Source organism: Cornus florida, unplaced genomic scaffold (genome assembly GCF_030987335.1).
Source record: "Cornus florida cultivar Cherokee Brave unplaced genomic scaffold, ASM3098733v1 CherokeeBrave_3.0.0_Hap2_Chr08, whole genome shotgun sequence".
Lineage (NCBI taxonomy): Eukaryota > Viridiplantae > Streptophyta > Magnoliopsida > Cornales > Cornaceae > Cornus > Cornus florida.
The window spans coordinates 14353212-14365992 of record NW_026775578.1 but is presented as its reverse complement, the minus strand read 5'-3'; the positions used below and the strand labels follow the sequence as shown (position 1 = coordinate 14365992).

Below are 12781 nucleotides of genomic sequence, written 5' to 3'. Positions count from 1 at the left end.
AAATAATTTTCAGTGACTAAAAGGCATGGAATTAACACATGGGTAGATTGAATTGGCTGAGGGCATCTCAGGTTTGACTGGGTTTCCTAATGCACTAAAATCGCGGTAGTTTGTATTCACTGAACTCTAAATAAGTTGAACCGCCCTGACAAAATGTAACCCAAGAAGAGGGGAGGAAAGAAAAGAATTTAAAGGACAACTAGGCCCCATTTCAAAATGATTGACCTACATAATATAGGTGATTCAAAAGATCAACCTACATAATATAGGTGATATGGTGAAGGCATCAATAAAAACGATGAAATGAAATTATCGTGGTTAAGGTAGTGAACCCAAATACTTTGCACTGAAACTTTGCTGAGAAAAGCTCATCAAAGAAGCAGAGTATAGGTTCACGCCAAACTGTATGCTAAGGAGTTTTATGAAAAATTCCTCTACAAGTCCATTCTTGGAGACAAAAACCAACTCTTTATAGAGATGTTGCATTGTCCACCATTGCAATTGCATGTGATAACTTGGTAAAGAGGCATCAGTTATCATTAAAGACTTGTTTATGTATAAGAATACTAAGCCACTGATATAACTTAGAAAAGAGGCATCATTTTATTGTTAAAGACTTCATTATGTATGAGAATGATGAAGAGACACAGACCATTTGTGAGTACATTGTTTTGTTGCAAAGAAGCCATGGGCTCTTCTTCTTCACCCTTTTAGTAGCAAGTTGGGTATTTAAGCAAAGGTAGACTGAGATTGGCTGTGCCTTACGTGATGGCTGTTGGTTTCTTAAGTCATGGGAAGTCCTGATTTTGAAGCTGACATTTTTTTTTCTTTTGAATCTATGTATTTTTACATAGAGGAATTTCTGTTATGTACACCTCTTTTGTAGAGTTTTCAGGTTACATGAGGGTATAGTTTTTGCTTAACTTGGTCACGCATACATTGTGTCTTCACGAGCATGTCACTATTATCATGGACACAACAAGTGTTCAACACGAGAAAATGTAAAATTTTAGATTTATATATATATAATAAAGAAAATGGGAAGAAATTAAAAGAAAACTAATCATTCAGGATATTTATTGAAACAACAGGCGTTTCTTTATGATATATATATATGCATATAAGAAAATTCATGAAAACATTATTTTCATGATAAAGTTGTCAAAGGTGTAAACTAGAAGATTATCTTCATACACAACTTTCCCATTTACTTAACAAAGCCATGAAACTTTTACTCAGAAATTCACAATGTGTATGATTAAGTTTGCAGGTATCACACGCTACAATATTAGCTTCCTGGGTTATCACTACCCATCGCAACTGCAGTACTTATTACTTTATTAGTTTTATTCAAGTAATCACATGTCATCTTAATCAAATGAAACCAAAAATATATATACTAATGATTACAATATATATATATATATATATACACACACTAAAATAGATTGGATTGACCAGATCCAATCAAACCCGGGAATTCTAAAAAATTCTTCAAATTTAAAATCGGCAAAAGGTCACCTAAATTTTAAAAGAAATATATATTGCTGCAAGAGCACAAGTTAAATAGAAGCTCACACGCAAGGCTTAACACAATCCACAATATCAGCACAACTAAAGAACCAATAGTTTTAGATATAGCTCATCTTTAACCTAATAAATCTCTTAGAACATCACCTCGTGGAGAACAACCACACTTGATTTGTTGGTAGTCGCCATCTCCTACAAAAAGCGATTATATCAGGAGTTGAGTAGAATTTCGGTTTTCCATTGCCAAGTTCTGTGACTGCTGTCACTACCACTGCCAAAGATAGGACCAAAATATTAAGGAATTAGGATAGAAAAATGGATCCAACAATCATCTAAAAAAAATACATATGAAATTTCCTGCTATGCGATAAGTTCATAACAAAAAAAAAAATAACAATATAAGTTTCATGATTAACATCCATGAAGATAGGGAACTTAAAAGGGCATCTCAAAGAAACAGAAAAGTCGGTGGTATAAACTGACATGGATGCATGATGATATTCATCAAGAGATCTAGAAAACTCAACCCTCTAAAATAGCATGCATTCATTAATGTATCAACATGCAGAGTTCCATTACTATTAATGGGTGGCTCCTCAATTTCTTATGGGTGGTAGCATCTCAGGCAAATGATTAGTAGCAGCAAAAACCTAATCTCAATGTGCACCCAAGAAGTGCCAACCTCTAAGAAGGAAGAAATATCCGTTCAAACAGGGATGGAGACAGGATTTCGAGTGGGAAGTAGGGATGGCAATTTCCTCTGACCCGGCAGGTTTCCGCCCCGCCCCTAATAGGGTGGATTTAGTGGCCCCCTAAATGGGTTTGGGATGGGTATGGTAAAATAATTGAAAACCCGAAGCGGGTTAGGGGTGGAGACAGATTTAGTGATGAACCCGCCCCGATTATATATGTACCTTTTAATTTTTTATATATATAAAATATTTATTTTATATTTTTAAGACTCTTGTTACTTTGCCGGAAGTGTCCGTTAATATATTAATATTCACTACTTAGTAATTTAAAAGTTGTGCCAGCTTATTTATCAGCCCAATTTGAGCACATTCGGCTAGTTTTTTTTACTAGTACATAATAAAAGTGGCATAACCCGGCCTGCCCCCGCAATTAAACGGAGTACATAGGGCGGAGTCAGTACTTTATCTACCGAAGTAGGGGCGGGAATGGTATAACAATTACAAATATGTTCCGGAGTAGGGACGAAGTTGGTATGATAGATTTTCTAACAGGACGGAGTAGGACCCACCCCAACTCTGCCCCATTGCCATCCCTAGCGTGTGTGTGTGTGTGTGTGCAGGAGGGGGGCGCGCACGGCCCCTGGGGGTAACAATATATATGTATATAATATGACAAATATAAAATAAGAAGAAAATTATTCAAATATGCACATTAAAAAGAAGAATTTAAGAAGTATAAAAAGAAAAGGAAAGAAAAATGAGAGGACTTTGAAAGGAAAAAGTTAGAGTTCAATTGAGGAAGAAAATTTTGACTTTTTCTTTTAAGGGAATTAAAAGAATTTGAAGACTAAAAGAGAAAATAAAGAAAAAACTAAGAGATTATTTTAGAAACTAAAAAAATTAGGGGGGGCATTAGTTGGAGATCTCCCATTTGATGTTTGTGGATGACACTTTAGCGTTTTGTGATGCGAATGTGTCCGGGGGCATCAATTGGAGATCTCCCATTTGATGTTTGCAGATGACACTTAAGTGTTTTGTTATGCGGATGTGTCCCAGATGAGATATCTTAGATGTATTTTGATTTGGTCCCAAGTTGTCTCAGGGCTCAAGGTGAATGTGGGGAAGAGCGTTTTGGTGCCGGTTGGGGAGGTCCTTGGGATCGCATCATTAGCGGAAATCCTTAGATGTTGTATCGGTTCCTTTCCCATCTCTTATTTAGGTTTACCCCTTGGATCATCCTCGAGGTGTGTTGGGAGTTAGGATCCGGTTGTGGAAAGATTCGAGAAGAGACTAGCGATATGGAAGAAGCAGTACCTCTCCAAGGGTGGAAGGGTCACTCTGATAAAGAGTACCCTTTCAAGCCTTCTCACTTATTTACTCTCTTTGTTCTAGATACCCTTTTCTGCGGCTAAGAGGATTGAGAGATTGCAACGGAATTTTCTGTGGGGGGTAATAGGGGAGGAGTTCAAGTTTCATCTAGTTCATTAAGAGCAGGTGTGCAGGCCGATCCGGGTCGGAGGCTCGGGCTTTAGAAGATTAGTGCCTTTTAATAAGGCTATCCTTTTTTCTTTTTTTTCCTGATAAGTAAAATTTTATTAAAAACGCTCAAAAAGGGAGCGAAGCCCAGAGAAACAAAAGGAAAGCAAAAAGGCCAAAGGGCGCCTTAGACCTTCAGAGAGGCCGAGAAAACAATAATTTCCTCCATAGATCTATAATCTCTCCCTGAAACCCAACAAAAAAGAGTATAAATAACAGAGAACTTAAGCATAGAAACAGGCTTCTTTTTTCCGTCAAAATATCTCCTATTTCTCTCAAGCCAAATACACCACCAGATACAAAGCGGCGTAGCCCTCCAAGAGTCCCTAATGCCAGCCCCAACAGAGACGCCTCTCCAAGCCTCAATCAACCCTCTAGAGGAAGAAGACATGGCCCAATGGACCCCGAATAATCGAAGCATCAAATCCCAACAATCTCTGGCCATGCTGCAATGTAAAAGGAGGTGATCAACAGATTCCTCATTACATAAACACATGTAACAGTGATTGACCACCACCTGATTCCTCCTCCTTTGATTATCCTGGGTTAAAATCTTACCCAGAATAGAAGTCCAAGCAAAAAAGGCGACCTTGCGGGGAGCCTTGGAACACCAAATAGACTTCCAAGGGAATGGATCTCCATGACCAACCGAAAGACATCTGAAAAAGGACCTAACCTCAAAACGGCCATGCGAGTTAGGAATCCAGAACCACCAATCCGATTCCGCAAAATAAATCACTTGGCTATACAACAGCTCCAGAAAACGAGAAACATCCTCGATCTCCCAATCCTGAAAATGCCTCCTGAACTGAACATCCCAAGACAGTCTCCCGTTATCAAGATTATAACAGTCGACAACCATGGCCTGTCGATGAGAAGCAATCCTGTAGAGCCGTGGGAACGCTAGAGCAAGAGGGAGTTCCCCACACCAGAGATCCTTCCAAAAACTGATCCTCCTTCCATCTTTAATACGAAAACGAACATGCTTGCAAAAGTCATCCCAACCTCTCCGAATGAAATGCCAAACTCCCACCCCCCTTGGACCACGCATCACCAGAGAGCACCACCCACCATGACTTTCCCCATATTTGCTAGCAATAACTTTCCTCCATAACCAATGCCTCTCGATCCCAAACCTCCAAAGCCATTTACCAAGGAGAGCCTTATTAAAAGGCAACAACCTCCGAAACCCTAAGCCTCCAAATCGAATTGGATGGCACACTTGATCCCACTTTTAACTCTTCTCCTTTCCCTCCCCAAAGAAAATTGCACTGCAATCTTTCAATTCTCTCAGCCACTGAAGAAGGAATCTGAAACAGAGATACGAAGTATGTAGGAAGGCTAGAAAGGGTGCTCTTAATCAGGGTAACCCGACCCCCCTTGGACAGGTACTACTTTTTCCAACCCGCCAACCTTCTCTCGACTTTGTCCACAACCGGATCCCAGCTCCCCACGCATCTCGAAGGGGCACCCAAAGGCAATCCTAAATAAGAAATGGGAAAAGAGCCGGTGCAACATCCGAGGATCTGAGCAAACAACTCAATTTCTGGAACATCCCCAACAGACACAAGAAGACTCTTACCAACATTAACCTTAAGGCCAGACACAACTTGAAACCAAATCAGAACGCATCTCAAAAACCTCAGCTGGGACGCTTCCGCATCACAAAACACAATAGTGTCATCTGCAAACATCAAATGAGAAACCTCCAATTGACTAGCAGCATCCCTACCCACCCGAAAGCCTCCCAAAGAACCCAACTCCATAGCCCTCTTCAGCAATCTGCTAAGAGCCTCCATCACAAAAAGGAACAGAAAAGGGGAAAGCAGATCCCCTTGTCTCAAGCCCCTCGAGCTAGAGAAGAAACCCGTCGGCACTCCATTCACAAGGACAGAGAAACGAGCGCTAGAGATGCAAAAAAGAATCCATCTCCTCCACCGCCCACCAAAACCCATCCTCTCTAAAAGGTAGAGTCGTATGCCTTTTCAATATCTAGCTTGCAAAGAACACCCGGAACACCATTGCTCAAGCGGGAATCAACACATTCACTAGCAATAAGAACTGAATCCAAGATCTGCCGACCTCCCACAAATGCATTCTGAGAGTCAGAAATGAGACCATCCATCACCTTCTTCAACCTAGAGGCCAAGACTTCCGCAATCAGCTTGTAAAAACAACCCACCAAACTAATAGGGCGGTAAGTCTCTAACATTCATAGCCTCTCCCTTCTTCGGAATAAGAGCAATAAAAGTTGCATTCAAACTTTATCTCAAAAGAGCCCTGCGCATGGAAGGCATGAAAAGAGCCCATCACCTCCCCACGGACCACCTCCCAACACTCCAAAAGGAACCTCATAGTAAAACCATCCGGTCCAAGAGCTTTATCCCCATAACAGCTCTTCAGAGCAGAGAGAACTTCCTCTTCTGAAAAAAGGCTCTTCCAAAACAGAGCACTCCTCTCCCGAAATAGAATCAAAATGAATCCCAACAAGCAAGGGACGCCAAACAGCTGACTCAGTGAACTGCGACGAAAAGTACTCAGAGAAACTCTTACTAATCTCCTCCTCTTTACTAATCAACACCCCATCCACCCTAATCCTCCCAATGTGGTTGCCTCTTCTGTGAGCATTGGCAAGTCTATGAAAGAATTTAGTGTTATTGCCTCCTTCTTTAAGCCACAAAGCTCTAGATTTCTATCTCCACGAAATCTCCTCCATAACAGAAATCTCAACAAACTCTGCTTGACACTCCACCCTCCTACGCTTCAAAAGACCCGTCAACAGACCCCGACTCTCCATCTTCTCAATGTCAGCAATCTCAGAGAGAACCCGATTTTTTCTCCAGACCAAATTAGCAAACACTTCTTTGTTCCAAACTTTGAGATCATTCTTAAAAAAACGCAACTTGCCTGCCAAAGAATGACTCGGAGTGCCAACCACTCCATACCCCGCCCACCAGGATCGAACTCGCTCCAAGAAACCTTCAACACGAAGCCACATATTCTCAAATCTAAATGGGGATCTTCTGCTACGCAGCCCGCCACAGTCCAACAACAACGGAATATGATCAGACAAAGGACAAGCCAAGTTGGTCTGAACAACATCAGAAAACTTCTCCTCTCAATCAGTCGACACCAAGAATCTATCAATACGAGAAAGAGTAGGAGGAGAACGCCCACTAGACCAAGTGAAAGGCCCACCCACCAAAGGCAAATCAAGCAAATAGCAAGCATCAATGAACTCTGAAAAAGCCATCATATCAGCTGTCCATCTTCCCCCTGTCGATCTCTCAAAAGGGAAATGAACAACATTGAAATCCCCCCCGATACACCAAGGCAACGACCATTGCCTATGAATCTCCCCCAACTCCTCCAAGAACAAATGGCACTCACTATCCTCCGTAGGCCCATAGACCCCAAAAAAAATCCATCGAAAGCCATCCTCCACCATGGAAAGAGTACAGGAAACCGAGAAACGCCCAACCTGAGAATCCAACAAAGAGATCCAACGGACATCCCACATATCAGGAAACCTCTCGAAGAACCAATCGTATCCAAGGCACACCACTCCACGAATCTCCCACCCCACAAACTTCGAACAATCACATCCATCATAGAAGCAATCTTTGTTTCTTGAAGACAAACAAGATGACCACCCGCTTTCCGAATCACCGATTTCACCACTTTCCTTCTAGTCGGGTCGTTAAGACCCCGAACATTCCATGAAAGAATTTGAAGCTTCATAGGGAAACAGTAGAATTGACCGTGTCACCCCTCCTCCCACTGGCCCTCTCCCTGGCCCCCCTCCTCCTCCTCCTCCTCCTTTCGTAAGTAACGAGAGTCGAGGGACTTGGAAACCCTCTCTCCTCTCTCACCACTGGAGCACTCCCCCTACAATCCATTCTATCAGCAAACTGAGCATTAAGAACATCAAGGAAAAGATTTGTCGCCTCCTCCATCCGACCCTCAAATGACACACCCAAAAGAGAGCCTATCTCAACACCATTTTCTTTCAACCAATCTTTCTCCAAATCAGCCAACCCAGCATCAAAACCCCTTCCTTCTGCAATATCTTCTTCTGGTCTAACAACTGCCAAAGGAGTAAGCAAATCAGCATCAAACTCACATCCATTCCACAAAACCATGCCCGCCTCCCCATGAACAGAGGAACACGACCCATCCTCCCCATACTCAATAGATGACAAAGATGGAGAGCAACAAGAAAAAGGAGTTCCAAACACCTCATCAGCCAAACGATCATTCTGGTCAAAAACAGAGCCCTTCGACACAAGATGAGCTCTCAACTCGTTTAAGAGCACAGCAGCTGAAACATCATCAATCCTTATCTGCACATCCCGACCCACACACACAGTAAAGCCGTCACTGCTAACATCACACAACCGAGGAGAACCCATCTCAAAATCATCGTTGTGATCAGGTCTTTTCTAAAGAATAAGCTCCGGCTCCCTTTCAAAAACCGGAGACAAGCATTTTGACACAGAAGCAACAACTCCCTTTTTCGGCACTAAGCTCCTTCGAGACACCCCACAAGGATGAGAAGTGGAAGAAGAAAGGAGAGCGGGAGAGTGATAAGGCGAATCAAAAGACATACACGATCCAGAGGCAAACTTCGAAACCGGAATCCACTTCTGTTTTTCCTTTCTAGACCATTTTTTGCGAACAGGGGGGAAAATCACTTTCTTCTTCATACGGTGTCCCTGCAACAGCCCCTTAGAACTTCAACTTCTTCTAGAGCCTTCAGGAAACGCTGTGGACAGATTAATTTCAATGATATCAACAGCATCACATAAAGGCCCAAACCGGTTACCCAACACTGGCCCAGAAAAAGAAACATTAAAAGCACTCGGACCTTCCTTCAATGCATAACCCAAGTCAACGGGTCCAAGTCCACAACACACAACATCCAAAGATTAGGCCTTACCACCTCCATCCGGACCATCAGATGATAACACATCTTCGTTAATCAAGCCAGGCTTGCCGACCACAGGCCCACAAGAAGAAGAAAATGAGTTAGATCCAGAAGCCTTAACCCTCAGCCCATTATGAGGCCCAGTCACCGACTTAACTCCAAAATTGGTCTTGCTTTTAATCGGAGCCCAAGGTTTTGAAATGCAATTGGATGCAGCTGTCAACCACTTTGAACGGCCAAAGCCTCTGCGCCAACCACGTGTCAGGCCGCCAACGCTCTCCCTCCCACGCGCTTGATTGACGTGAGAACCACCATGTCGACGCTCCTTTCTCCACATCTACATGAACGCCAGCCGGCCAAGACCAATGAGACCACCCTCCTTATGCCTTTTCCGGAACCTCTCTTGTCGACGAGAAACAGTTCCATCCGATTTGACTTCTTTCCTTCTCAGAGTGAATAATCGTCTAAAACATTCCGAGTTGCGCTTCCATAAATCGTCCCTCCATTCCTCCCATCTCTGAAACTCAGCCAAGCCTTTCTTCCCCAAAGACTCCCACCTTAACCATTCTGTCTCCTTCAGCAGGTGTGAACCATCGCCTCCTTCCAAACTATCCATTGTCGGTACAAGCTCAGGAGGCTTCTCTTCCCACACCTTCACTTTGTAGTAGAGACGATCATCGTGGATGAAAACAAAAGGGGGGCAAACCTTGCCGCCTGATACTGTTATGCGAACCCTTTCAACGTCAATTGATTCATCGGCGTCCACCCAAATGAAACCACCGCAAAGATCACCGACCATAACAAATAGGGCATGACTCCAAAGATGGAGAGGGAGACCATACAACGTCACAATCTTCAGGCCCTTACCCTTCAACACCTCGGAGCACCCCACCCTAAAACTCCAAGATTCCATTCGTAGTGTGGCCGTCCCCCAAACACGACGACCTTCTTTAAGCACACGAGCCGCTTCCTTCGCAGAAGGAAAACGAAAAAGCAACAAAGAATCCGGTAGAGGTGAGATCACAACACCGGCAGAAACCTTCCAAACCCGAGAAGCCCAAGCCGCGATTTGAGCCCAATCACCCACATCCTTGTCGAACTTTCCCACCAAACACGATCGAAGGTCCTCTCTTCTTCTTTCAACCGAATCATTATCCAGGAAAAACGAATGTCCTCGATATGTGTTTGCAGATCTAACAGTTCCGCCTTGAAATAGACGGGGTAACCTCGCAACATCCACGAACAAGTAGATTTGGGAAGTGGATATGGAGGTTTGGGGTGGAGAGGCATAGGCTTTGGAGAAGGGTGATAGCGAGTAGATTTGGGGAGAGGAAAGGAGGGTGGAGCTCTCTTGAGGTGCGTATTCCAGGGGGTATGGGGGTTTGGAAATTCATCCGGAAGGGGTGGGATGGTTTTTCCAAACACATTAGATTTTGGCTCAGGGATGGTAGGACGATCTGTTTCTAGGAGAACGTTTGGTGTGGGGATCGACCTCTTGCTCTCGTTTTCCCCCAACTCTTCAGGATTACCACGGATAGGCAAACCATGGTGGTCAACTGTTATCGGCTTGATAGCGGGAGATCGTCTTGGGATGTTCGTTTTAGGAAGCATTGTTAGGATTGGGAGATTGAGGACACCATTGGTTTTTTGGAAATGCTGTATCGCCAGGAGATCATGGGTGGAGATTCTGATGGTTGGGTGTGGGCTCCTGCTTCTCAGGGTCGTTTTGATGTTCGGTCCTTCTATAGGTGTCTTAAGGAGGTGCCAGGGGCTCCTTTCCCGTGGAAGGCTATTTAGCACTCCAAGGCCCCCCTCAAGGTGGCCTTCTTTGCTTGGACGTCTGTTTTAGGGAAGATTTTGACACGGGATAATTTGAAGAGGAGGAATCAAGTGGCAGTCAACTATTGTTGCATGTGCCTTCGTGCAGAGGAGACAGTGGATCACCTCATTTTGCACTGCACCATGGCTAGGGACTGTTGGGATTTGATGCTTGGTTTGTTTGGGGGGGTTCAGTGGGTCATGCCCAGATCCTCCAGAGGGTTAATTGAGGCTTGGAGAGGTTGTACAGTGGGGGTCCAAGTCCGGGATACTTGGAGGGTTACGCCTTTGTGTATCTGGTGGTGTATTTGGCTCGAAAGGAACAGGAGATCTTTCGAAGGAAAGGAGAAACATATTTTTCAAGCACATGTTAGATATTGACACTTACTAAACACTCCTAGGCACATGCCCAACAATCAACATGTTACTACCACTAACTTTAACCTTGCATTATGATTTCCTTTTAACGTAAGGGGAAAAAAAAAAACTAAATTGTATAAAATATCAAATTAAGGATTTAAATAAATTGTATATAAATCTTTTAAATAATTTAGGAAAGAAAATTAGCATAACATAAGATTGAGGAGGAGAGTCGAGCAATATGTGCGTGTACCCACACACACACACAAGGACAAACGTGTTATGCCCTAGCTGTGGCGTCTATGCAATTCAGTTCTTCGGTGGGGGCACCGATTCAGGATGCTTAGAGGGCTACGCCTCTATATGTGTGGTGGTGTATTTGGCTCGAGAGGAATAGGAGATATTTTGAAGGAAAGGAGATGCCTATTTCTATGCTTAAATTCTCTATTCTTTCCACTCTTTTTTGTTGGGCTTCAGGGTGATATTATAGATCTTTAGAGGAGATTGTTAATTTTTTGGCCTCTTTGAAGGTTTAGAGGCCCTTTTTGGCCTTGTGTATTTCTCTTGGGCTTCGCTCCCTTCGAGCGCTTTTATACAATTTTACTTATCAAAAAATATATATATTAGTCCCACTGATGTGGGGTGTTCCTTCAGCAGGAGTTTGCATGAAGTGACTGTTGTTAGACTTGGACTCACACCAAGCATTACCCAAATTGGGAACCTTGCACAAATATTAAATCCTATCCCCAATATGTCAATAGCACTTCTAATTAAGGAAACTACTGTGAAAGAATTCAATAAATAACAAAAATGTAAATTAATAAAAAAAAAATTAGGTAGTTTTGCGTAGGGCCACAAACAAGAAAAAAAAAAAAACAAGGGAAGTATGATACAAGTAACTATGGAAACTTTTTAGTTGAAACTTTTTAATTTGTTGCGACAAAGAGTCTACACGCAGTAATATCCAAAAGTTACAATATTGCTTCACTAGAATGTATAATATAAAGAACAGGAACAGAATGATGCTAGGTGCCAATACAAACTCATGAGGGATCTAGTCTTCTTGAGTCTTGACAGATTATATCGAGAAAAGGTAAAAAAAGGATACTTTACCGTAATCGTCTCGGGGGCGTTGTCCATGGTCTCCTAAAACAGCAGTTACCAGTTCCATTGATATGCACATACGGTTTCTCTGGAAGAGTCCACTAGTTAATATTATTTCACAGAGCACAAAAATGAACTTAGCAAGGACATGAACATAAAACAGACAGAAGACGTGGCATGTAAATAATAAACCCAAAAGCAAACATTCTTATATTAAGAAGCAGAATACAAATTGAAGAACTGCATGATTCCAGAAAAAAATAAATGTAATGACGCATGCTTGAATTCTAAGTAATCATTATTGGTTGAAAACTTGAAATACATAATGTTGAAGCTCTTCATGAAGGGAGGAAAAACTACTTCCGGAATTTGCACCACTTTGAAGGACAACTATGCACATTGTCCGGGTCCAAATGGTGAAAGGGGTGTAGTAGCAGATCTATTCAATAATTCTGTGCAGCACTTCATTTCCACCCTCACACTCTCCATGAATAATCAAGCCCAAAACAGAACAATTTACTATTTGATATTTCTTGACCTTCAATCTTACTGCATCCCCATTTGTATTCTTAAACCATCTAATCGTGGCAATTTCATAATGGATAATATACCTCAAGGTAGTCATTGAACTCTGCTTGCTTCTTGCTGGCTCTAGCGCCCCATGCCTCGCAAAACGTCCTTCCAAGAACAAAAACACCAACGGCAGTGTATCTGCACCAAAATTAACATTCAACAACCTACAATATAAACTGCAATAACAATGAAAATAATAGCAAAGTTGACTATGATAACCACAATAACAAAAGACGAAGTA

The 12781-nt window shown here is 42.5% G+C and overlaps 1 protein-coding gene across 1 annotated transcript in view; it reads right to left on the bottom strand.

Annotated features, from left to right (window-relative positions):
* LOC132269529 (tRNA ligase 1) overlaps positions 1-12781 on the bottom strand; it is a 59581-nt gene that overhangs the window by 41122 nt on the left and 5678 nt on the right. The window contains exons 5-7 of the mRNA XM_059770763.1: positions 12579-12678; positions 11977-12055; positions 1678-1801 (exon numbers count right to left, since the gene is read on the bottom strand). Coding sequence (XP_059626746.1) covers positions 1678-1801; positions 11977-12055; positions 12579-12678 — 303 coding nt within the window. The remainder of the gene's footprint in view (positions 1-1677; positions 1802-11976; positions 12056-12578; positions 12679-12781) is intronic.